At 40.2% G+C, this 24,258-nt stretch overlaps 1 protein-coding gene across 3 annotated transcripts in view; it reads left to right on the top strand.

Annotated features, from left to right (window-relative positions):
• LOC126210494 (kelch domain-containing protein 2-like) overlaps positions 1 to 24,258 on the top strand; it is a 124,945-nt gene that overhangs the window by 69,757 nt on the left and 30,930 nt on the right. For all 3 annotated transcript variants that reach the window (XM_049939729.1, XM_049939728.1, XM_049939727.1), the window contains 2 exons: positions 14,441 to 14,740; positions 16,450 to 16,568. In XM_049939729.1, coding sequence (XP_049795686.1) covers positions 14,441 to 14,740; positions 16,450 to 16,568 — 419 coding nt within the window. The remainder of the gene's footprint in view (positions 1 to 14,440; positions 14,741 to 16,449; positions 16,569 to 24,258) is intronic.

The raw sequence follows: 24,258 nt of genomic DNA, 5'->3' as shown, positions 1-24,258 counted from the left end.
CTTGGATACAAAAGCAGCTAAATGGACATCCAAGTCACCAGAGTGACATTTCTGGGCTAGCTAACAAGTCACTTTATTTATTAGCAGCAAAAGCCTCGGCCATTATTGTGTCAGGTGGAGGGCAAGATGCTTGATGTCTTATGAATATGGATCATATTAAAAAACTTATGATTCATTATGGATCATATTTTTTGCAGTGAGTGCAGAAAAATTTGTTGACCCTAAAGTGACATGATTGTTGTGAGAGTGGGGAGAGCTTGACACTTGCTCTTGACTCTATCTTAGATAGCAGCGTCATGTAGCAGTGTCATATACCACACTCACGAGTTACAATGTGCATAGCATTGAGGTCCAGAGTGTACGGCAGCAGTCGAGAGGGAACCATTTTCTTGCAAAATTTTGTCAATGGAATAAAGAGAAGGTTGGTGTTCCTCAATGCTGAAAGTTGTTGGGCTTTGATTGTCTCTGTGTACTTTTAATTTTTGTCTGTTGATTTGTACGTGACAGTCCTAAATGTCCCTGTTATGGTCATATAGGAGAAGTGAACCGAAACAAAATTCTGCGTTAACAATAAGGACACACTTCCTGGCTATGTTGTTTGACAATACTCTTTGCATTGTGCAACATCTGTTCAGAGTGTGGTCTGTATGAATCCTCTGTTCGTCTAAATAAACCACTGGCCACTTTAAATGTGAAACTTCATTTCTTCATATGAACTCTAATGTAGTATGCTCTTTTTACAAGTATTTTGTCCCTTGCATACATAATGAATCTTTCATTCTGGCATCTTTTAAAATGAAATCCTGTACATAAAACTTTTTATGGTTTCTTTCAGAGACCAGAAGCCCCACCTGTGGAACAAAAGCTGTGAAGATGATATTTCTTTTTACTGTTCATAATATCACATAAACTGCTGTCTATTAATGCATTTATCTATATATTCAACAAAATAAAACTACTTACCTGCAAGTTGTCATGACACAGATACACTGAAGTGCCAAAGAAACTGGTATAGGCGTGTGTATTCAAATTCAGAGAAATAGGCAAAATACAGCACTGCAGTCAGCAATGTCTGTATAAGACAACAGATGTCTGGCGTAGTTGTTAGATCCTGACTGCTGCCACAATGGCAGGTTCTCAAGATTTAAGTGAGGTTGAATGTGGTGTTACAGCGGTGCAAGAGCAACTGCACACAGCATCTCCAAGGTAGCGATGAAATGGGGAATTTTCCATACGACCATTTCACAAATGTATTGTGAATATCAGGAATCCGGTAAAACATCAAATCTCTGACATCACTGTGGCTGGAAAAAGATCTTGCAAGGACGGGACCAACGACAACTGAAGAGAGTTGTCCAACATGATAGAAGTACAACTCTTCTGCAAATTGCTGCAGATTTCAGTACTGGGCCATCAACAAATGTCAGCGTGCGACCCATTCAGTGAAACATCATCAATATGGGCTTTTGGAGCCAAAGGCCCACTCGTGTACCCTTGATGACCGCACAACACAAAGCTTTACACCTCACCTGGGCCCCTCAACACCAAGCATTGGATTGTTGGCTGGTCGGACGAGTCTCATTTCAAATTGTATTGAGTTATACAGGTATGGAGTGAGCTTCATGAATCTGTGGACTGTGCATGTCAGCAGTGGACTGTTCAAGCTGGTAGAGGCTCTGTAATGGTGTGAGTTGTGTGCAGTTGGAGTGATATGGGACCCCTGATACATCAAGATATGACTGTCAGGTTACGTAAGCATCCTGTCTGATTAGCTGCATCCATTCATGTCCATTGTGCATTCTGAATGGGTTGAGCAATTCCAGCAGGACATCGCGACACCCCACACATCCAGAATTGCTACAAAGCGACTTCAGGGACACTCTTCTGAGCTCAAACACTTCCGCTAGCCACCAAACTCCCCAGACATGAACATTATTGAGCATATCTGGGATGCCTTGCAACATGGGGTTCAGAAGAGATCCCCACCCCATCATACTCTTATGGATTTATAGACAGCCCTGCAGGATTCATGTGTCAATTCCCTCGAGCACTACTTCGGACGTTAGTCAAGTTCATGCCACATCGTGTTGTAGCACATCTGCATGCTCAGAGGGGCCCTACACGATGTTAGGTAGGTGAGCTAATTTCTTTGGCTCTTCAGTGTATTTTCCATGATCAATTTCTTGTGCTCCTGCTAGGATGTAACGGTGTGTGCTATTTGGAACTATAGTGTGATGGTAACTGATCACATGACCGAATTAGTTCCCACTATGACTGGGTAAGTAGTTCACCTTGCTAAATAATACTGCAGTACAGGCTCAGCTCAGTTTGAAGGTAAGCACTTACTGCTGTCCATAGTTCATGGCAATGCATCTGGAGGAAGTCTAAATCTCAATGTCTGCTGATAGTTGGTGGAAGTGCATGTGCAAAACAGTTGTAAACGGAACTAACTTCTGATGTGATGCATGCTGTAACTCTATTTTATTGTAGCTTAACAAATGAATGAATAGATTAAATGGTGCGTGGGGGGGGGGGGGGGGGGGGTTGCATGAAGGACCAGACTTTATTTAAATACTTGTAGTATGTTTGTAACAATTGCTTTGGTGTATTTTTTAACACTGAATTATGTCTGTAAAAATGTGGATGTAAAAAGATTTATTTGATATGAACTGACATGACTGGGGAGCTGTTACACTTGCTGTTCACTCTGTCTAAGATATCGAAGTCATATAGTACGAGCATGTCGTTACTAACAATATATAGTTCACTTCTAATTAAATGCTATATACGAGCTCAAGTTATGCAGTAAAAAGTAACTTATTAGTAGACAGTAAATTTGGTATAGGCAGTAGTATGTACAGATTACATTACTTTCAACTTAATCCCTTCACAGCCGGCCGCGGTGGTCTCGCGGTTCTAGGCACGCAGTCCGGAACCGTGGGACTGCTACGGTCACAGGTTCGAATCCTGCCTCGGGCGTGGATGTGTGTGATGTCCTTAGGTTAGTTAGGTTTAAGTAGTTCTAAGTTCTAGGGGACTGATAGCCACAGCAGTTGAGTCGCATAGTGCTCAGAGCCATTTGAACCATTTTGAACCTTCCTTCACAGGTCATACAGTTAGATTGCATACTTACTACCAGTAACAGTTCATTATAATATAGGTTGCACATGTGTATTTTAAGTAGTGTGGCCTCATGGAGAAGATAAACAATTGAGTTTCTTCACCACCTCAACTCCACTCATAACAAAATTTGGTTCTGCATGTAAATAGAGAAAGATGGTTGCCTGCCTTTCTTGGATGTCTCAGGTAGATGAAAGAACGATGACACTCTGGGGCATTCATTTTATTGCAAGTTCACTCGTACTGACTTGCACTCGCCAGCATCAGGTTGCCATCACTATTGCAAACTGTGAGTGTGCTTAAAACACTTGTACACAGAGCTCACATTGTCGCAGCTGTAGATAGTTAGCTTAAGAAGCCCATGCACCTAAAGACAGTGTTTAGAAAGAATGGGTATTTGTAGATAGTTAGCTTAAGAAGCCCATGCACCTACAGACAGTGTTTAGAAAGAATGGGTATTTGTAGATAGTTAGCTTAAGAAGCCCATGCACCTACAGACAGTGTTTAGAAAGAATGGGTATTTGTAGATAGTTAGCTTAAGAAGCCCATGCACCTACAGACAGTGTTTAGAAAGAATGGGTATTTGTAGATAGTTAGCTTAAGAAGCCCATGCACCTACAGACAGTGTTTAGAAAGAATGGGTATTTCACCCAGCAGATTGATGGGCTCTGTCAGTTAAAATCAAGACTCATACAAAGAGGAGGACATGCCAACAAAATCTTTAGGTTTTCTGTCTTTAGTTGGCAATAATCCTCTGTAAATTTCAAGCGAAAGTGATTTTCTGTCCACCATCTAAGATTGCAGACCTTTTGCGATCGGTAAAGAACGACTTGTTATTGTGGAAGGCCGGGGAACTTGCAAAATCCCTCGTCAGTGTGGTACGGCTTACACAGGACAGACCACGTGCACTGTGAAAGAACACTGCACTGAACATCAGATTTCCACTCACCTTTTGCAGCCGGCAAGTCCGCTATTGCCAAACACTGTATTTCGAATGGACATTCGATAGATTATATGGTAGAACTGTCACTCTGACCACAGCAATATCTTTTTGGGACTCCGTTATTAAAGAATCTGTGGAAATAGGCCTGGCAGAAAATCTGATGAACTGTGATAGCAGCTACCTGTTGGACAGTGTGTAAACCAATCACCTCCACAATTTTTTCTAATCGGAGATGACAGAGTGTGCCAATGGCCAATGCGAGCAGTAACACAGAGGACAGCAGAGTTATGCGGTTCCAACAGTGAGGACGCTGCTGCCAGGAAGTGTGGTCCGTCTGTCGACTTGAATTCTGACACTCGTGGAGTACTCGCGACGCGCTATGCAGGACGTAACGGAGCAAGTCTTTGTCAGTGTTCAGTAGCTCACATGAAGGTGACTGGCAGCTGCCCAGTCGAAACATTGTGCAATTAATAGGAAGACGACAGGATGTGAGCCCGAAATGTGTTTGAATATAAGTTGCACGTGTTTCAGGAAGAGATCTGACATCGGTTAGGAAATCTGCCGCCAATATTGCGTGGTATTTTTATTTTATTTCACAATGACTGGTTTTGATAGAATATTGCTGTCATCATCAGTTCTTTGGAATTTATTATTTACATGTATATATGCCACCAATAGAATGAAAGCACATTCCGCTCATAGGAAACCACACCATGTTGGTTTGCCAAACATATAAAACATATATGTATCAGCTGTGTGCCCTGGAGTGGAGGTAAAGTGCAGTCATAGCCCACTCACATCATAGTAAGAACTGAGTTCTTCGTGTGATATGCATGGCTTATGACTGCACTTTCTATTTGTTTCCCTCCACTCCTGGTGCTGTGAAGATTTTGTATGGGTTTTGTGTGTGTGTGTGTGTGTGTGTGTGTGTGTGTGTGTGTTTGACAAACCAACATGGTGTCATTTCCTTTGAATGGAAAGTGCTCTCATTGTATCGATGAATATATACACGCTAATAAAAAATTCCAAAGATCCGATGATGACAGCAATATTCTGTCAAAACTGGTCATTATGAAATAAAATAAAAATACCAGGCAATCTTGGCTGCAGAAGATTTCCTATTCCTCAATTCATTATGAGGTGCAATGTGCATTGCATCGTCTGTTAGCCAGATGACTAGCTTCTCACAAACAAATTCACAAGTTCCATTAAAAATTTATAGAAAGTAATCACATATACAAACACAAAAGCTATAGTTGTCCAGTGCATTGGATAATCCAGTGCACTGGATAAAAATGTCAAGCATATTGCAGCATGATCAAATGAAGCACTATTAAAGCCACAATTGAATATTTTAACCATTTATTACCTCAGTTAATTCAGTGTTTTCCAGTTAAAGTTAGTTGCCTTAATATTAGAAAACTTAGGTGACTACTGAATATCAAATGTACTTGTCTACAGTTAACACCCTCATTTTCATTTCTGTACGCAAAACATTTTTCATGTAAATAACTGTGACGGAAACAGTGTAAACAGTGTACCGAGATTTGTTAGAAAGTTATCCTTCTCATCAGTTCGTGATGATTCCCACATTGAAGTCCGTTGTTACCTGAACCCCACTATTTCAGGCCCTAATGAATGCTAATTGAGTCTCTAAAAATATCAGTAGACTCTTATGGAAGTGTGCCAGCTGTTATTGTTCCCAGCAACAAAGATAGAAGGTTTTCTTTCCTGCATTAGAGATGGCCTAACCTGAAATCTGGATGTGTGCAACATAATGTTTCTAATGTGACATATAATGTGCACAAACTATTAGAATCATTGAGAAAGATGAAAGGAAGATCAGCAACATACACAACTGTTTTTCCTGAAGTATTTGAGACAAATGCCAGAATGATTTCTAAACAAAGCAACAGTTGATTTTCTTTTGCATCGTTGTCTAATTTGTGGTGATTATGTCTTGCCCCCAATCATCTTGGCGTGGGAAAGATGTTTAACTCCTGCCTTAGCAGTATACATCACTCAAATATTGTGGGTGGATGTATCTTTCATTGAATTCTGATGAAATAGAAAAGAAATTCACAATAAATGGTGTGTCAGGTATAAAGGTTCAAACTCCAGTATAAATATTGGTGCTCAACTGATGGTAGTTGCCAGTCTAATAGAAATATCAGTTTTGGCTCATCACTTGGGGCAAAAAAAAGTGCTCATATCAACAAAAGAAACAAATGTAGGTATCATTTGAATACAATTTACTTTGCTCATGTACTGTCAGCTGCAAATCAGAGTAACACAAAATTAATTATAGTTTAAGTTTGTATAAGGGCAATCAAGCAGAAGATTTCTTGACCTGCAGAGAAAGACTATAGCCTTAGTCTCTATCCTCTTTTATTTGCCTACTGTTGGATGTAGTGTCCAGTTTGTTCCTACAATCCATTTCAAAATGATTGAGCCTTGGCTTCAAGATCCTCTTAAGGTTCCATTTCATAATTTGTGTGAATGTCTCACATCTTAACCAAATCATGGAAAATGACATATAAATCTACAAAATATGTTTCATACTACAGTTCTTTGATCTGATATCTATTTAATACATTTATTACTTTACAGCTGGTATGCCACTGGTTCATATCACAAGCAGTGCTTCAAAATTCAGCGAATGAGTACAAACATTTTTGTATGAGAAAAGATTTTAATTAAAGTCATTTGTGTACATGTTCTTAGATCATTTGGTGGTCTGTTATACCAAATCAAGCCATTGATGGTGATCTGTCATTTTTAATTTTGTTTTCTCCTGGTGTTGTGATCATGTACCTCACAACAGTTGATAATTGTTCCTGCTTGACTAATAAAAATGTCACTAATTTAAATAGTATAAAGAATACATGTTAAGTATGTGTTCTGCACAAACTTTTCATGCAGTTATTCCTTTATGCCCACATATAAGACTTATTGCTTTCTTGTATAACAGCAGTATTCTTTTTATGTGAGCATCAGCTGCACAGTCCCATAATTAAATCCATAGCAAAAAAAAAAAAATGGTAATTAGTTCCACAGTATACTGTTCTTGGTCTTTGGACAGAAACTGTCTTTGTGATCTGGCTAAGGAGATATAAGCCACTATTGACTTTTCACATGTAAAAGTACTGTGGATTGTCCAACACAAATTTTCATTGATACAGGGTGGTCCATTGATAGTGACCGAGCCAAAATATCTCACGAAATAAGCAACAAACGAAAAAACTACAAAGAACGAAACTCGTCTAGCTTGAAGGGGGAAACTAGATGGCGCTATGGTTCGCCCACTAGATGGCGTTGCCATAGGTCAAACAGGTACCAACTGCATTTTTTTAAGTAGGAACCCCCATTTTTATTATTAATCGGAAGGCAAAATAAGGCATCGGCATGGGCGTGTTGCCCTGTCAGCCGGTAATGGGGTTGATAATGATAACAGGAGAGGAAGAGAGCCCGCCGCTGCAAATTATGTACTGCCTTGTCTGGTACGGAAGCTGAAGGGTTAAAAAAGAGCAACCAACAGTTTGTGATCTGTGGTTAAATGGAACCTAGAACCATACAAGAAGACATGAAATTTCTTTAGGGTGAACACAATCACTAAAAGCCTCCTTTTCAGTCTGAGAATACTGGTGCTGAGCGGGAGTTAAAGTGTAAGCAATGGGCCGTTCAGACCCATCTGTGTATTTGTAGGTCAACACCGTGCCGAGACTGTGCTGAGAGGCATCTGTAGCCAAATGAGGTGCTGACCTGGCTGAAAAGTGGCCAGACATGGGACAGATTGAAGCTCAGTCACAAGCTGGGGATCAGAAAAAAGGCACATTTTTAACAAAAGCAAGTGCAGGGGGAGAGCAACAGTGGATACGTCCGATAAAAACTTACGGTAGTACGCAACTTATGTAGAAACGCACGCAGTTCCTTAAAGGAGGTCGGCCAGGGCAAAGGCGCAGTTGTGTCACCATAGTGACACAATGGCTTGACCCCTGTGTGAGAAATCTCAAAACATAAGTACTCAGTTGATGGCTGAAAAAAATTGAGATTTGACAAGATTGCATTTGAGACCCGTAGACTGCAAAACGGAAAACAATGATCGGAAATTGCTAAGGTGGTCTTCAGTGGAAGTACCCAAAACAACACTATCATTGAGGTAATTGATGCAGATGGGCACAGATGTTCCAAAAAACTTCCAAAAAATTGCTAGCATGTTGGCAACGTTAAAAGGTTCGTGTTGATATCAGTATAGGCCAAAAAGTGTATCGACAATGAGAAGGTGCCAGTAGACTCGGCCAAGGGGAGCTGGAAGTACGCTTCCGACAAATCGATCTCGGAAAAGTAGTGGCTGCCTGATAATTTTGTGAGCAACTCATCAGAGTGAGGCAAAGGTTATATCTATCAGGATTTTGCTTTATCGTGACACTGAAGTCACTGCAGAGGCGAAGCTTACGCGTCAGCTTCTTAATGGTGACCAGTGACATAGCCCATTCACTGGAAGAAAAAAGCCGAATGACATCGAGCAATGTCAACCCGTCTAATTCAGCTGTGACAGAATTGTGCAACACGACAGGCAACTGCTAGGCCTGAAAAGAAAAACAAGTGTGGTCAGACTCTTTCATGATAATGTGGGCCCTGAAAACTGGTAGCACAGCCAAGTCCAATGGAAACAGTAAGAAAAATCAGAGCATACGGACTCTAGTTTCTGGTACAGAACTTGATCTGACATTAAATTTACCTCATTGGCAATGGAGAAACTGAAAGCATTAAAGGCATCTAACCCGAATAGGTCTGCATTATAGGAATGATCCACAAACCTGGAAGGTGAGAGAGTGAACAACAAATTTGTAAGATACGGGAGGGGAGAACTGACCTAAGATCGGAATTTACTGTTTATTGTAGGTAACCGACTTCCGTGAAACCTATGTGAAGGGAGGGGAGCCCAAGTTCTTGTATATTTGTGCGTCTACTAAAGTCACTGAAGCTCCTGTGTCCACTTGTATTTTTAGCAATTTATAAAACCCACACAAGTCAATGAACAATTGATTCAGGGAGACAGTCATTGTAGAGATACAGTTTATGCCCATTGGTCCGTGTAGCTCTAAATGTGGAAAAACGTACATTAATGTGGATGAGTAGGAAGAACAAACGTGTAATGTTCGGATACAGTATTACTAGTGTCCTGCTCGACACAGTCGGGCAAAAGATGTGAAATGCAACGAGCGTGTGAGAACTGTGGTAGGGAAGGCAAATGGTCGACTTCTGTTTATTCGGAGAATTTTAGGAAAGAATGGTTCACCTGTAAAGGAGACCACATATAGGACGCTGGTGCAGCCTATTCTCGAGTACTGCCCCTGTGTTTGGGATCCGTACCAGGTCAGGTTGAAGGAAGACATCAAAGCAATTCAGAGGTGGGCTTTTAGATTTGTTAGCGGTAGGTTCGAACGACACGCAAGTGTCGTGGAGATGCTCAGGGAACTGTAATGGGAATCCCCAGAGGCCAGGTGATGTTCTTTTCGAGGAACACTGTCGAGAAAATTTAGAGAACCGGCATTTGAAGCTGACTGCCACACAATTCTACTGCTGTCAACATACATTGCACGTAAGGACCACGAAGATAAAATATGATAAATTAAGGCTCGTATAGAGGCATACGGACAGTCGTTTTTCCCTCGCTCTGTTTGCGATTGGAACTGGAAAGGAAATGACTAGTACTGGTACGAAGTACCCTCTGCCACACACTGTACTGTGGCTTGCATGGTATCTGTGCAGATGCAGAGATACTACTGGTCTGCCACATTTGAAGAGGAGTTACACACCAGTAGAATGTGCCTTCCTTTTGACACTTGTTGCAAACAGCGCAACACTTACGGAGTGAAGCACACTTGTATTGGATGAAGCAGTATGGCTAAAACGGAAGGGGGCACACAGCTGCTGCTGTGACACAGCCTGTTGCTGCCGTGGCCGTAACTGACGCTGCCCCGTGCGACGCTGAGTTGAAAGTTGCATTGCTGCAATGGCTTCCCTGTCATCCTGAACACTTGCAGTGTGCCAAACAGGGGTTGACAGAGCAGCTTCCAATTCCCCCCCCCCCCCCCCCCCACACACACACACACACACACACACACACAGTAGTCTGATTGCCTGTGGCTTGTGACACTTCAGAGGACTGTGCTATTTTGAGCACATCCCTAAACGTCAGATTATCACATTGAAGTGCTTTTTTGCAGACTTCCCTATCCGCGGCCAGATGAATAACAACACCGTGCACGATGTGATCAGCATAGGATTTGTGATGGGTACTAGTGACAAAATTTACGACAACGTCTCAACACGTTATGACACGTGTTCTCTCACAGTAATAGGTTGAGATAAGCTGGTTGGTTCTTGCAAAGGTGCAAGTTGACACAACAGCTGATACATGTGCAGCAAAAGTCAGGAAAGAAAGAAAGAAAGAAAGGCCTACACAAGTTTGTATCGCCCACAGGAAAAACCTGGAAATGTTGACGTAACTATGTCTCGTAGCAGTCCCAATCTTCAGCCGATTCACTGTATGCCGTAAAGGGCAACGATTGCGCTGACGAAAAAGCAACCTGCTGCGAACATGCAGATACCACTCGACTGAGAGTGGTGGCGAAATCCGGCTGTCGTTCGGCAAAAGCTTGCTGGTGGGCAGTGATGTGTTGGAGCATTTCTTCTGTGGAGATTTTTGTCAGTCGATTTAGCATTGACACTTAACACACAGGGAAAACAAATCCTCACTCGTCACTGAATTTGTTATAGCGAGAACAAACACAATTTACAAAATATAGTACCTTATAGAGCAATACATAAGATACGGGTACTGAATACATTGACTAGACATGGTGAGACAGGGTACAGAACAGGCCGAGCACTTGTTTGTGATCACTGAAATAATACTGTTTCTTTGGCGTCTCACCATAGTGTGCCAGGGGGCTGACCCGGGCGGCCTCTGTAAGCGGATCTGTGAACCGTACGGGTGCGCGATTTGTGAAATTCCGCGCATCAGCAGTAAAGGTGTTGGTGTTGTTGTTGTTGTTGTTGTTGTTGTTGGTGGTGGTGGTGGTCTTCAGTCCAGAGACTGGTTTGATGCAGCTCTACATGCTACTCTATCCCTCCAGTACTAAATTGGTGATCCCTTGATACCTCAGAACATATCCTACCAACTGATCCCATCTTCTAGTCAAGTTGTGCCACCAATTTCTCTTCTCCCCAATTCTACTCAGTACCTCCTCATCAGTTATGTGATCTACCCATCTAATCTTCAGCATTCTTCTGTAGCACCACATTTTGAAAGCTTCTATTCTCTTCTTATCTAAACTATTTATCGTCCACGTTTCACTTCCATACATGGCTACACTCCATACAAATACTTTCAGAAACGACTTCCTGACACACTAGAATGGTAGGGTTGCCTTTCTTTACTCCATCTTCTAAGATAAGTTGTAGGTTCAGTGTTGCCTCACGTGTTCCAACATTTCTACGGAATCCAAACTGATCTTCAGGTCGGCTTCTACCAGTTTTTCCATTTGTTTGTAAAAAATTTGTGTTAGTATTTTACCAGTTTTTCCATTTGTTTGTAAAAAATTCGTGTTAGTATTTTGCAGCCGTGGCTTATTAAACTGATAGTTCGGTTGTTTTGACATCTGTCAACACATGCTTTCTTTGGGATTGGAATTATTATATTCTTCTTGAAGTCTGAGGGTATTTCACCTGTCTCATATATCTTGCTCACCAGATGGTAGAGCTTTGTCAGGGCTGGCTCTCCCAAGGCTATCATTTGTCTGCTCTGTCAAACTCTTCACGCAGTATCATATCGCCCATTTCATCTTCATCTACATCCTCTTCCATTTCCATAATATTGTCCTCAAGTACAAGGGCGAAGTAATGGTACGTCAAAGATAAAACGAAATTATAAGACAAACAATACTGTAAAGCTGTCCAACTCCTCTGTACAAAAGGTTCTCCAAAGTGTCTGCAGAAATGTAGTGTTCATGTACACAAATTGAAAACAGGTATACACAAAGTGCTCATTGCCTTTATATGACTACAGAACCATTGTTGATTGAAGTGGGCAACTACAATAGCTGTGGAATATTTGGTAACAGCAACAGTAATTAAGATTGTCCTTTTCCCCCAATCATTTTGTTTTGGAAAATTTATTTTAATCCATTGCTACATTCTAATTATTCTAATCCATTGTTACATTCCATTGCTACATAACATAGATCACATTTTCTTTTCTGTTACAGAGGCACAACACATTTTTAATTGATCATTTATATAGAGTTGCTTGTATACTAGTAAATTTCTCGTTTCATTGCTTCTGAAAATCCATATTCTTGCTGTTGGTCACTGAGCCCATCAATGCTATATTGGAGCACGAAAACTAAGTTGCTACTCTTTGCTGGTGGAACGTTACAGAAGTGGCAGCACACTGGTCTGACTACTCTGTGCCACAGCCTCACATAGAGTGCAACTAGTAGTGGAACTGCGTACAAACATGGTGATCTGATGTAATTAACAAAAGTGAAACACTGCACTCATGTTTTCTCTGCTGCAATACCTACAATGATACAAAACATCAATGCTCACCATGCTTAGCCAGAACAGGAGGTCAAACCCATGAGTCAATCAGTATGAAATGAATAATAGTAAGGTGATTGTTTCACTAAAGAACTGTTATGGAAGGTCTGCAGAATTATCTGTCAGCATTCGCCACCATTTCTTCATTGAACTCTGAATGTTTTTCTGCCATAAATTTCTTTAGGTATGAGGATAGGTGGAAGTCAGGGGTGCCAAAGAAGGTGAATTGGTTGGATGTTCTAGTAAATCTTTGACTTCTTTCTTGGCAAAGCACTTTTACTGAATGTACATTTTTTCCTTTTTTTCCCTCAACCTATGCCTGTTTTCATGTTTTTTTCTCATCCATTCAGTCTAGAGGACTTTCTTTGGAATAGTGGACACATCACACTCACAATAGCAAGTAAGACCACATAATCATTTTTTAAATAATCCAAACATCACTGAGTATTTTGTTTTTGCATTTGAATTTAGTCAGTAGTCAACAAGCAGAGTACCAGTCTAGTACATAGCTATAAGCTGTTGGTGTACAGTAGAATCTAGTTTATCCAGCCTAATGTAACGGAAAGTCTAACCGGGTAACAAAAAAGCCCAATTGGCCAAAGTTCTATAAATTATCTCTTCCGGCCCCAATTGTAGCATGCATACAACCCATTTTTATACCAAACCCAGGTGTATTAACATTTTCCTGACTTCTTATGTAATACATGCTAGTTATAAGTGTTTATTATGTACATACTGCACCCTTCCACAATTATTACACAAAAGATAATACACTCTGCATTGTAAAGTACGAATGTATGATTACACACATGAGAAAAGCAGACATAACAAAAAAGATGAAACATAGAAATATGACGTTTTCAAAAATGTGATAGGTGACTGTGTTCCTTCTTTAGCCCTCTTCTGTGCTGCAGTATCCCTCCACTTACACAAATAGGTGATACCAGTTTGCTTTGCTTCCTCCTGCTCATTAATGTACTGCAGCACTGTCTCTGTTGTCTTGAACCCTTCTGAATGTGGGATGAGATTTCTGCTGTCATCTAAGTTGGCCTCCTCCACTTGGGTTACCTCCCCATGTCAGTCTTTGCACCATTTCCATAACATCGTTGTAAGTTAGTTCATGAACGTCATCATTTGCCATCCATTTGTGATATTGTCTCTGTTGACATCCTCACAGCCTGGTATATTTTTGAGCAATGAAACAATACCGTCGTTTCCATCTTTGACTCTCGTTTCACACACGGATTCAGAGTTATAAGGCCCACCTTACTTTCCTTGGAAGAAAGACAACATAGTTCTCATGTAAGACTGTTGGGTAAATGTAGGGAGTCCATGTTTGATGGAGGCTGCAATCATTCTGCTACCACCACTATATACCTCCTGTGGCGGCTCCTGAGAATTAATTAAGAGAGATTAAAGGATTTACGTAGGCATGTAGATAATTATTTTTGCCCTCACTCAATATGCAAACGAAATTGGACAAAAATGTCTAATTTTGATACAAAGTACCCTCTGCTGTGCACTGTACAGTGGTTTGCGGAGTATGTATGTAGATGTAGATTCATGTGCCAAACAGAAAATTTTTCTCTCTGCCTTTCTACTGGGGAAGGTAAGTATGTTAATGTGGTAGACGAAACGAGTAGTTAAAGAAAAGCCAGATGTGTCATTTGAAATTTTCCTCGTTTTTATGGAAGAGTTGTTGTTGATACATGTCTTCACATGATTACTGTGCATAATTTCATACGAGTCGATATGTTGCTATCGCAGGCTGTACTTTTTCGGCGGCTTCGGCCCCCCACCCAGCTACGACCCGCCCTTCAAGCACGTCATAGATCCGTCGACGAGTTCACTCTACGAGCGAGGGTGGAGCAACCAACTGGTCTGCTACTGCCCGCAGACAGATTTGTGGTCGTGGCCAAAGACGCACGGCCGTTGCCCCGAACCACGTGCAGCGCATGCTGCTGACCGCACGGGATCACGCTTGTACCTGTTCGGTGGGCGGTACAGGGGCAGACGAATGTCTGACCTCCACTGCCTTGACCTGGACACCATGACATGGAGTGGAGAGTGAGTTGAGCTAGGTTATACAAATTCCTGATATCTTTGCAATAGTTAAGAGTACCCTATATATGATTTTGTACATTACTGTTGATGCTTTGAAAATTTGTCAAGATATGAAATAAGAGTAGCTGGACTGATAAAATGTGAGAAGTGACATAAAGCTAGTCACAGTAAGGAACCATTTGGAATTACATGGATAGTTTTCAATGCATGACCCCCCCCCCCCCCCCCCCCCGAAAAAAAAGAAACCAGCAACCGCGCGCACACACACACACACACACACACACACACACACACACACACACACACACACCTGCCTTTGCCTTTCCCCAGATGTCTACTCTCACTGCACCCAAAATTGTTGTTGTTACCTGATAGTACTCATTCAGTGGTTATGTCAGTTCAATTTTGAGATGTGTTAAGTAAATATGACTCGAAAAACCAACCTTTGATCATTGGAAGGTAATTATATAGCTGTGATTCTTCAGTTTCTCTCGAGATATTTCTTGCTCGAACAGTTCATAGGTGTACTGCCAGTCCATAGTGTCCAACGAGCACAATATTTCGGTGAGCAGACATGTTGCCATCGTCAGGTGCACTGATGAACTGAGCTCCAGAGGGCGGGCGGCTGTCTGGCTGTCTTAAATTCCCTCCCCCTGCGAGGCATTCTCTCCGCAGACCACGCCCACAGCCACGCATCGGTGGCCACTGAGACACTGGCATCGGCATCTGTGGTGGCATTGGTGTAATTGCCTTGTCCAATCTGGCCGCCCGTTCATTTTCTTTGCCGAGTATCTTTTTAATTAGACTCAGTGCTGGTTCCCATGCCTTGCCGAGTTTATAGCCGCAATCTCGGTTGATGAGTCTGTCCCTGGTATGAATTTTGATAGCCTCCCTAATGACGCTGTCCCCTTATTTAGATGTCTGTGCCAAGACCCTGGAATGTTGGTAGACCATTTCCATACCAGGGTCTTGGCACAGACATGAGACAGCGTCGTTAGAGAGGCTATTGAAATTCATACCAGGGACAGACGCAACCACCGAGATTGCGGCTATAACCTCGGCAAGGCATGGGAACCAGCACTGAATCTAATTAAAAAGACACTCAGCAAAGAAAATGAATGGGGGTCCGGGGCGGACAAGGCAATTACACCGAAGGCACCACAGACACCAACGCTAGCGTCTCAGCAACTGCTGGTACGTGGCCGTGGGCATGGACTGCGGAGAGAACGCCTTGCGGGGGAGGAGATTTAAGACGGCCGCCCGCCCTCAGGAGCTCAGTTCGTAAGCGCACCTGACGATGACAACATGTCTGATCGCTGAAATATTGTGCCCATTGGGCACTATGGACCGGCAGTACACCCTGGACTGTTTGAGTAATTATATAGCTGTTTACACATAATAGTCGCATATAATTAAATTAAATGTTGTCATAGATTGTTTCATAACTAAAAGGGAAATGTCTTGAGTAAAAAGTGCTGTAAAGAAAGAAAGAAAGCATGGTAATAACTCGAAAGGTAGAATATCTTACGATAGATATGTGATAAATTTCAGACAGGCTCAATTAAAAGATGTGCCTGTCTGCAATGTAATGTGTCATCCTTGTAGTAAATAGCACTCTATCTTTTCCGTATATTTTTGATGTTCCAGCCTGGAGTTTCCATCATTCAAAAGGTAGAGTGCAAGAAGTATAATGTAACTTCTTTCTATTACAGTCTGAACAATAGCCTCCAGTGCGCAAAACCTTGTGGCCGATCATGGCACAGTCTAACATTCATCTCTCCACAAAGGGCTATCTTGTACGGAGGTCTGAACCAAATGAACACTATTCTGAGTGAGTATTAGAATTCCCCTTGGACATAAAGTAGTTAAGAAAGTGATTACTGTGGTAAAGTTATTGGCTAGTTTACAGTACTTAATGTATTTTTTTATTTCAGCTGCAGCTATTTTGGCAAGGGCCACTTGTGATTATTGATGTAGCAACCACCCATATCCAAAAAATCCTTTTGCAAGAGACACAATATAGGCAATTCGTGGCATTTGCACATTGTCACTCTTCCATTTCAACAGTGTAGATGATGACAGGAGTACGGTTGGATCTCAGTTTCAGAACAAGCACAATATTTTGTCAGTCGACCACAATGCCATGAGGTGGGCTGATGAGCTGACTGCCAGTAAGCGAGCATGAGCTTTTACCTACATGCCCCCCCCCCCCCCCAAATAATTTGCTGTCAGTGACAACTCTGTACATGTTCTGTCACACCCAGGAACTTACTGCATATTTCCAAATTATTTGCAGCAATCGCCACTTCTTTCATAAATGAAGATTTACTCGAAATTATCATCCCATATGACACCAATAAATGGAATATGTGACATATGCAAGCTTTCAAAGTTCTTTGCCCCTAAAGTTGACAGTTCCTATTATGTCAAAAGTAACTGAATGTAAATGTTGTAATTACTGTGATATATCCTTTTTTTCCAGTTTTTGATCAGTGAGAACAAACATAAAACCTTCTTTCTTGTTCATTTTTTCTTGTTGTTGAATGTGGGGTATTTTTGACTGCACTTCAGCTTAAACCACAGAAAACTTTCATAAGAACGTAAATTATAATTTCCTGTACAATTGCTTGCGTACTTGGCAGTACAACAATGCTTCGTCATCATCAGCTATTTACTCTCCTTCCTGAGTCTGGTAACATGATTGATCGCATATTAAAGAGCGAGAACAGAAGTCCGTAATTTTCTCTCTTCTCTGCAATTTGTGCTGTTTCGAAATTCGTGCTGTTTCAAAATTCCTGGCATTAAAACTGTATATTGGATCAGGATTTCAAGTGTCGTTTTCTGACATGAAACTAGTCTGTTCATTTTTGCAAACTGCACAGTATATTGAAACTTGGAGACCAATTCCAAGTTGATGGGTGGAACACAGTGTAGAGAGAAATGTTATAACTACCAGTAATGCCAGTTCAATAGCAATGAATGAAAGCCAGAAATGTCTTGGACACCAAAATGCAATCTGATAGAGTTCCAAATCAAAGTTCAGTTGTAGAAGGTTAGATAATAGGTGTATTAGAGAGTAAGTGTAATTCTGATTTCAATAACAAAATACAAACTACTCTATCTGCATGCCATCGTGGGTATTTATTTCTGGTAGAAGGCTGATGGCCATTACCATTCGATAAGCAAACAGTCGGCTTTCAACTGCCAAAGGTGGAACTGTGAGCTGTAGAAATAATGATGCTGCCACTCTGAGTGTCTCTTGTATTTCCAGAGTGATGGGATGTTAGAAGCTCTCAAGCCTGGAGCTTGTTTTTAGTGGCCAATGCTTTATCTGAATTACTTGTTCAGGTATGACTCACAGTCTTATTCTATCAAGAAGTTTGAAAACTGTGCCCACTTCAGTTCAGTGTAAAAGATTCATTCTGGAAATAGTCCCCTAGACGGTGGTCAAAGCCCCCTTAAGCAGTCAAACAGTTTGTCTAATGTTACTACTTTGCAAATTATTTAGCTGCTCTGTTTGCTGTTTCTTTAAAAAATAGTTCGAGTTTGAGAGAAATTTTGATTGATGGTAGGACATAGTTTGTGTCGACTTTTCACCACACATTTTTAGTGAAAAAGAGTGTTACTACAATTTGTATCACTGTTATCGAAGACAAAAACAAAAGAGGATTGGCAATTACCAAAATGATAGAGCTATTGTGTCTTTCTCAACCATATACTACCCAGGAAGATGTTGAGAAGAAAATCAATATTTTATCCACAACATACAAGTGGGAATGCAACAAAATAAAAAAATCAAAGCTCATTGGTTCTTTTGCAGATGATACACATGTCCCCACATTGTAGTCGATAATGAACTTTCGTTGAGGACCAGGAAGAGGAGAATAAATTTTCGTCTACTTGTGTCTTCATTTTCAGTGTGAGTGTGAAGTAATTCTAGCAAGTTGTCAAAAGTTTGACTGTACAATGGGAGAAAATTGATGTCCTCATCACGTTTAGAGTGTAATATTTCCTGTGGCTGATTTCCACAGGTATATTTATCTCTATATTCCAACCATTTCTTGCACCAGCACCTTGTTTTCTTTTTCTTCTTTATACACAGTGCTAAAGTCAAGGCAAGTAATGCTTTTTGTTTATTGGTAGCCATTCTGACTAGTGTCAAAATACTTCACAACACTATATACTCAGTGTGACAGCTGCTTCGGAGGTGAGGTTAAATTTGACAAACTTGGTTGGTACATCTGCACACTTGTATGACAACACTATGGATAGGAAACAGTGAATTTGTTGAACAAGTCTGGTGATTACCAGGGCATTTAAGCCGTTGCTCCAAGATACCTTTTCTTCTATGACTGTTAGTCCATACCAGTAAGGAGAGTTTCTGATAAGTTTAGAAAGTAAGAAACAGGTACTGGCTGAATTGAGGCTGAGATGGTGCATTGTGAGTCTTGCCTGGATCATTCAGATGAAAATTATCACTGCTTGTGAAATGCGAGGTTATGCTGTCACTTTGCAACAACTTGAAAAGTACAGGATAACTCTCACTCTTCCATTTTTTTATATTTCTTTATCTTTTTAATTTAATAGTAACCAAACCACACACATCTATTCACAAAAATGTAATTTCTTAGTCGGATGTTTTCATTGCCATATTCAGTATGTGACTGCAGATGCCTTTCACACAGCATACAGTGCAAGGCATGCAAAGATTATGGTATGATATTCAGTTATGTACATGCCTAACAATGATATTAGTGTCGTGACTTTTTAAATTACACCTATTTTAAAAATCTGTTATATCTAATGTGTTGCAAACATTTAAATTAGATAGAGTTGATTTTATATAACCTCTGTTTAATATTTGTTTTTTGATTATTACATTTTCTTTTTAACAACATCCTGTGGCACAGTTTCCACAAAATATGTAATTTATTTATTAAAAGAGCAGTCATCAAATATTTTGAGCAGACCAGATTCTTGTGTTTTTGACATTTCATTACCACATTCATGTGCACAAAGTCAGTATCCAGTCAACAGCATGGAATGTACAGAACCTGAGAATGTTGTGTAGCATTTGTAGATTTTTCGTAACAAAGAGTGCCTTGTAGTAATACTAATGTATCTGGCTTACCCTGTTATCACTGGGCATTGTTTTTATAACAACAATGAAATATATTAATATTTGTGAAATCTACAGCACTAAGGACTGAAATGAGCTTTATGTAATAGAGTGGGATTATGTTGGACATGAAAACTTCATTCAAATGATAATCCAGTTAATTACACAAACAGGGAAGTTTTTAATCATCTAATGTGAAGACAATAGTTTTTAATAAAATACTGTGAAACTCGTTTATCTGATGTGCTCAGCTAAAATGCTTACGGCCACAATTAACCAATTTTGACTCTGTGTGCTAAGTGACAATCATTGCTACTTACAAAATGTTATAGTAGTTATTTAATACTATATTTACCCCAGTATAAGATGACCCTGAACATAAGACGACACCCCTTTTATTTAAGAGGCTAATAAACAAAAAGAAATGGTTTGCATTAATTTTCAGACCGTTCGATTTTCTACCTTTTTTGCTTGCTAATCCTGTAGTTTGCGGTATCACTGTTTTTAATAATAACCATCATCATCTTCCTAATAGCACAGCTGTGAAATTTATTATCTCTGTTATCATAAGTATTTGGCTGTGTCCTCCGCATGTGTTGCTATTTCTGAGGTTGTCGTTATGGTGGGGCATGGGAACACAGCTGCTTTTTTCCAAATACATATCAGATTTCACTTCTGTACTGATGTGACAATGTTACACTGTGTCTTGCTTCCAGGCATATAGCTTGCCTGCCGCTCTCTCATTTGCTGTGTAGAACCAGCTGATACACCCCCTTTTTACTCCGTTCATAATTCATGGCAAGAGTCGACAACATTGCAGCAAGAAACACACAAGTAAGACACTGTCCCATATCAATACTTTTGATGTCTCCTGCATACTACAAATGGATTTAGGCAAACTGCTGTTTAGCGTAGTAGATGTTCATTAAAAAGAAAAAAGAGAAAAAAAAATCTACATGGTATAGGTTCCCACGGTTGACAACACTCCTTGCTCCCCTCCTGTAAGTGATTCTAGCTCTCAGCCAAGCTGGTGTCACTGTTCCCCTTCCATAGTGGTGAAATTGAGAAACTGTAAAAAACTGACTGCAATATCTTCTGCAATATGTAACAACACCAGCCAGTACATAAATAAAAGATCACAATTACGAGTCAGTCTCATTCTCATTCTCAAACTTTTGCTTGTCCTGCTGTCTATTGATATCTGTTGGTATTATCTCTGTGATGCCTCTTGCCACTGAAATTTACTCTCGCGATAAGAATTACAGTCAGTTTAACATAATTTATTTCCTTTCCAGAATGAGAATGCAGCGGAGTGTGCACTGATATGAAACACCCTGACAGATTAAAACTGTGTGCTGAGTTCGAGTCTCGGTCCGGCACACAGTTTTAATCTGCCAGGAAGTTTCATTCATTTCCTTTGTTAGACATTTCATTCCAGGCTGATGTTCCTCTTGGTTCAGCTGAATGTCACCATCATGTTCTAAAGCTGATTAAAAGCCAGTAATGTTTTTACCCAATATTCTAATCATGAGCAGCAACTGGATTTCTCATTGGCAATCCACTTAGTAAATCATTACAGTCTCTCGTAACCAGATAAGATGTTGGTCTGAGTTCTGAATCAGCTAATGTTTTTTGAAGAACAACATTTCTGTTTTTGAATGTTACCTTACTTAAAAAGCGGCATTAATTTTCGTACACGGTATCCGTACACGTGTGAGAATGTTTATTGCAAATCTGATCAAATACAACAAATTTTGTAACATGATATAATTTAATGTTATTTCCTCCTATGTTTCATAAAATTGTCAGATTTTAAGCAGAGCAATAGACTATTGTAGTGGCTAGATCACAGCTCCTCACATATCTCTTGCACCAGCGCCACGCGAGTCAGTGTCACTGATTGTTCAAGCAACATCTATACTGTAGCAAATGCCTCAGTGTATCGGGAAATCTCGAGTCTGTTGGAATGTGAGTATCATTTGCCATGTCCTGCCCTTTCCGAATTTATTAAAATAAATCTGCACATGGCCTATTGCCAAAGCTTCATCTCTAAATCTAAGACAACTCCTATATATGTGAGACAACCCCTATACGACAACCCCTATATACTCTACTAAACAATGTAGGAATGTTGACCTCAGCAGCAACAGTTTAATCTGCGAATATAAGACAACCCTGTATTTTTCGAATGACGAATTTGTGGAACAAACCTCATCTTTTAACTGGGTATGTATAGTATATATGATGTTAAGTAGAACTGAAAATTATGTCATCAGGAAATTTAAATCATATCAATATCATGTATGTAACAACATTTAAAAGTGGCAGTAACTTGTCAGGACTAATAACTCCAAGTCAAAATAATTTATTTAAGATGAAGCTGTCAGCAACCCAAAGGTTCGTTTGAGCACAACAGTGCTTTATTGGGCACTGTCCCACAGGAAATGCTTTGCTCTTGTCTTTCTCCTATCTTTCAGCTGACTTACCAAACCAGCTAGAGCGAGACCTACAGTTTAACACGGTGAGCAACTCGGTGTTTCTGACATCGACAAACGTTGCTGTAGGTGAAATAAGTGGCAGATAAGTCCTAGGACTGACTGCATATTGAACCCATGACCTTTGGATTTGTGTAGTCTGGCAGTCTACCACTGGACCATCGAGACACATCTGGCAGGGGGTGGGTGGGTTAGGGGATTGACGAATGATGGAAATTTACTGTGGTGTAGCTTTGATTACTAATTATGATTGATGAGGAACTGGGAACACCAGTTCTCATTCTAATGATCAACATTAATTTTTTTTCTTGACATTTACAACTGAAGCTGTTACACTCACCATTAATGTACCAGAATGTGTACCATTCTCAGTGAGAATGTTTTGACATATGAGTTGATGGTCTGTGAATGATCACGTGACCCTCCCACTCCGTCTAGATTCATTTCATCCACTCCTAACGTGCTGACCATTTAGTTATACCCTGTTCTGCCACACTTAGATGTTATTTAACTTCATCATGTTTACATATATTATTAAATGTTATTTATTTCCTTACTATTCTTTATTCTCACTTATAAAATGTAAGATAATAATAAAAGGAAAAAATGGAAAAAGTCAAAGAATAGCACTAAAAACAGCAATAAAAAACACAAAAAACTGGTCATAAAATAAAAGTATGTCTTCCCATTTGTAGAATTCTATGCTACTACATAAAGACAAGACATTGTTACCAAAAATCCCAAAAAGGTTTTGACCATTTTACTTCAGATTTTTACAGTACTCTAATAAACATTCAGCTTGACATATTTAACAACAATTTACAGGGCTGCTGTTGTAATCGACTGTGAGAAAGAAAATGCTATGCTATGCTGTGTAGATGTGCGTTTCTTCTTTTCTTTCTTGCAGACATTTTTAACTGTGGTAGCAGGGCATTTGAACCATTAGACAAATCACTTCGTTCACCAATTTTCTTTATTGTTACATAAAATTTTACACAAAAATTATATACACAACAATGTGCTGTTTTGTTTTATTTATAGTCAACTTTAACAGAAAACATGAAAGTTGAACTGATAACTAACTTTGTAATCTTACACATTTGCATATTACAACTATGTGAAATGCTGTCATGGAAGTTACATCCTCACTGGGAGGAGGAGATAGACAAAAAATGAAGTTAAGACAGCGAAGAGATCTTGGCACACTCTTCAATTTGTTAGAATTCACCATATAGCGGAGATGCTGAGTCGCGATAGGCACAACAAAAAGATTCACACAATTAAAGCTTTCGGCCATTAAGGCCTTTGTCAGCAGTAGACACAAGCATCTGCAGTCTCAGAGAGCTGAAACCACACTGATATTGTTACATTCTATCCTGGATTTTCCATTGTTTGACTTCAATTTGTTACTTATATTTGATTTTATAATTGTATATCTAAAAACAAAGATGATGTGACTTACCAAACGAAAGCGCTGGCAGGTCGACAGACACACAAACAAGCACACAAAATTCAAGCTTTCGCAACAAACTGTTGCTTCGTCAGGAAAGAGGGAAGGAGAGGGAAAGACGAAAGGATGTGGGTTTTAAGGGAGAGGGTAAGGAGTCATTCCAATCCCGGGAGCGGAAAGACTTACCTTAGGGGGAAAAAAGGACGGGTATACACTCGCACACATACACACATATCCATCCACACATATACAGACACAAGCAGACATATTTGAAGACAAAGAGTTTGGGCAGAGATGTCAGTCGAGGCGGATGTGCAGAGGCAAAGATGTTGTTGAAGGACAGGTGAGGTATGAGTGGCGGCAACTTGAAATTAGCGGAGATTGAGGCCTGGTGGATAACGGGAAGAGAGGATATACTGAAGAGCAAGTTCCCATCTCCGGAGTTCGGATAGGTTGG

The sequence above is a fragment of the Schistocerca nitens genome, chromosome 10 (assembly GCF_023898315.1).
Source record: "Schistocerca nitens isolate TAMUIC-IGC-003100 chromosome 10, iqSchNite1.1, whole genome shotgun sequence".
NCBI classification, from domain to species: domain Eukaryota; kingdom Metazoa; phylum Arthropoda; class Insecta; order Orthoptera; family Acrididae; genus Schistocerca; species Schistocerca nitens.
This window is presented reverse-complemented; position numbering and strand designations above follow the sequence as displayed.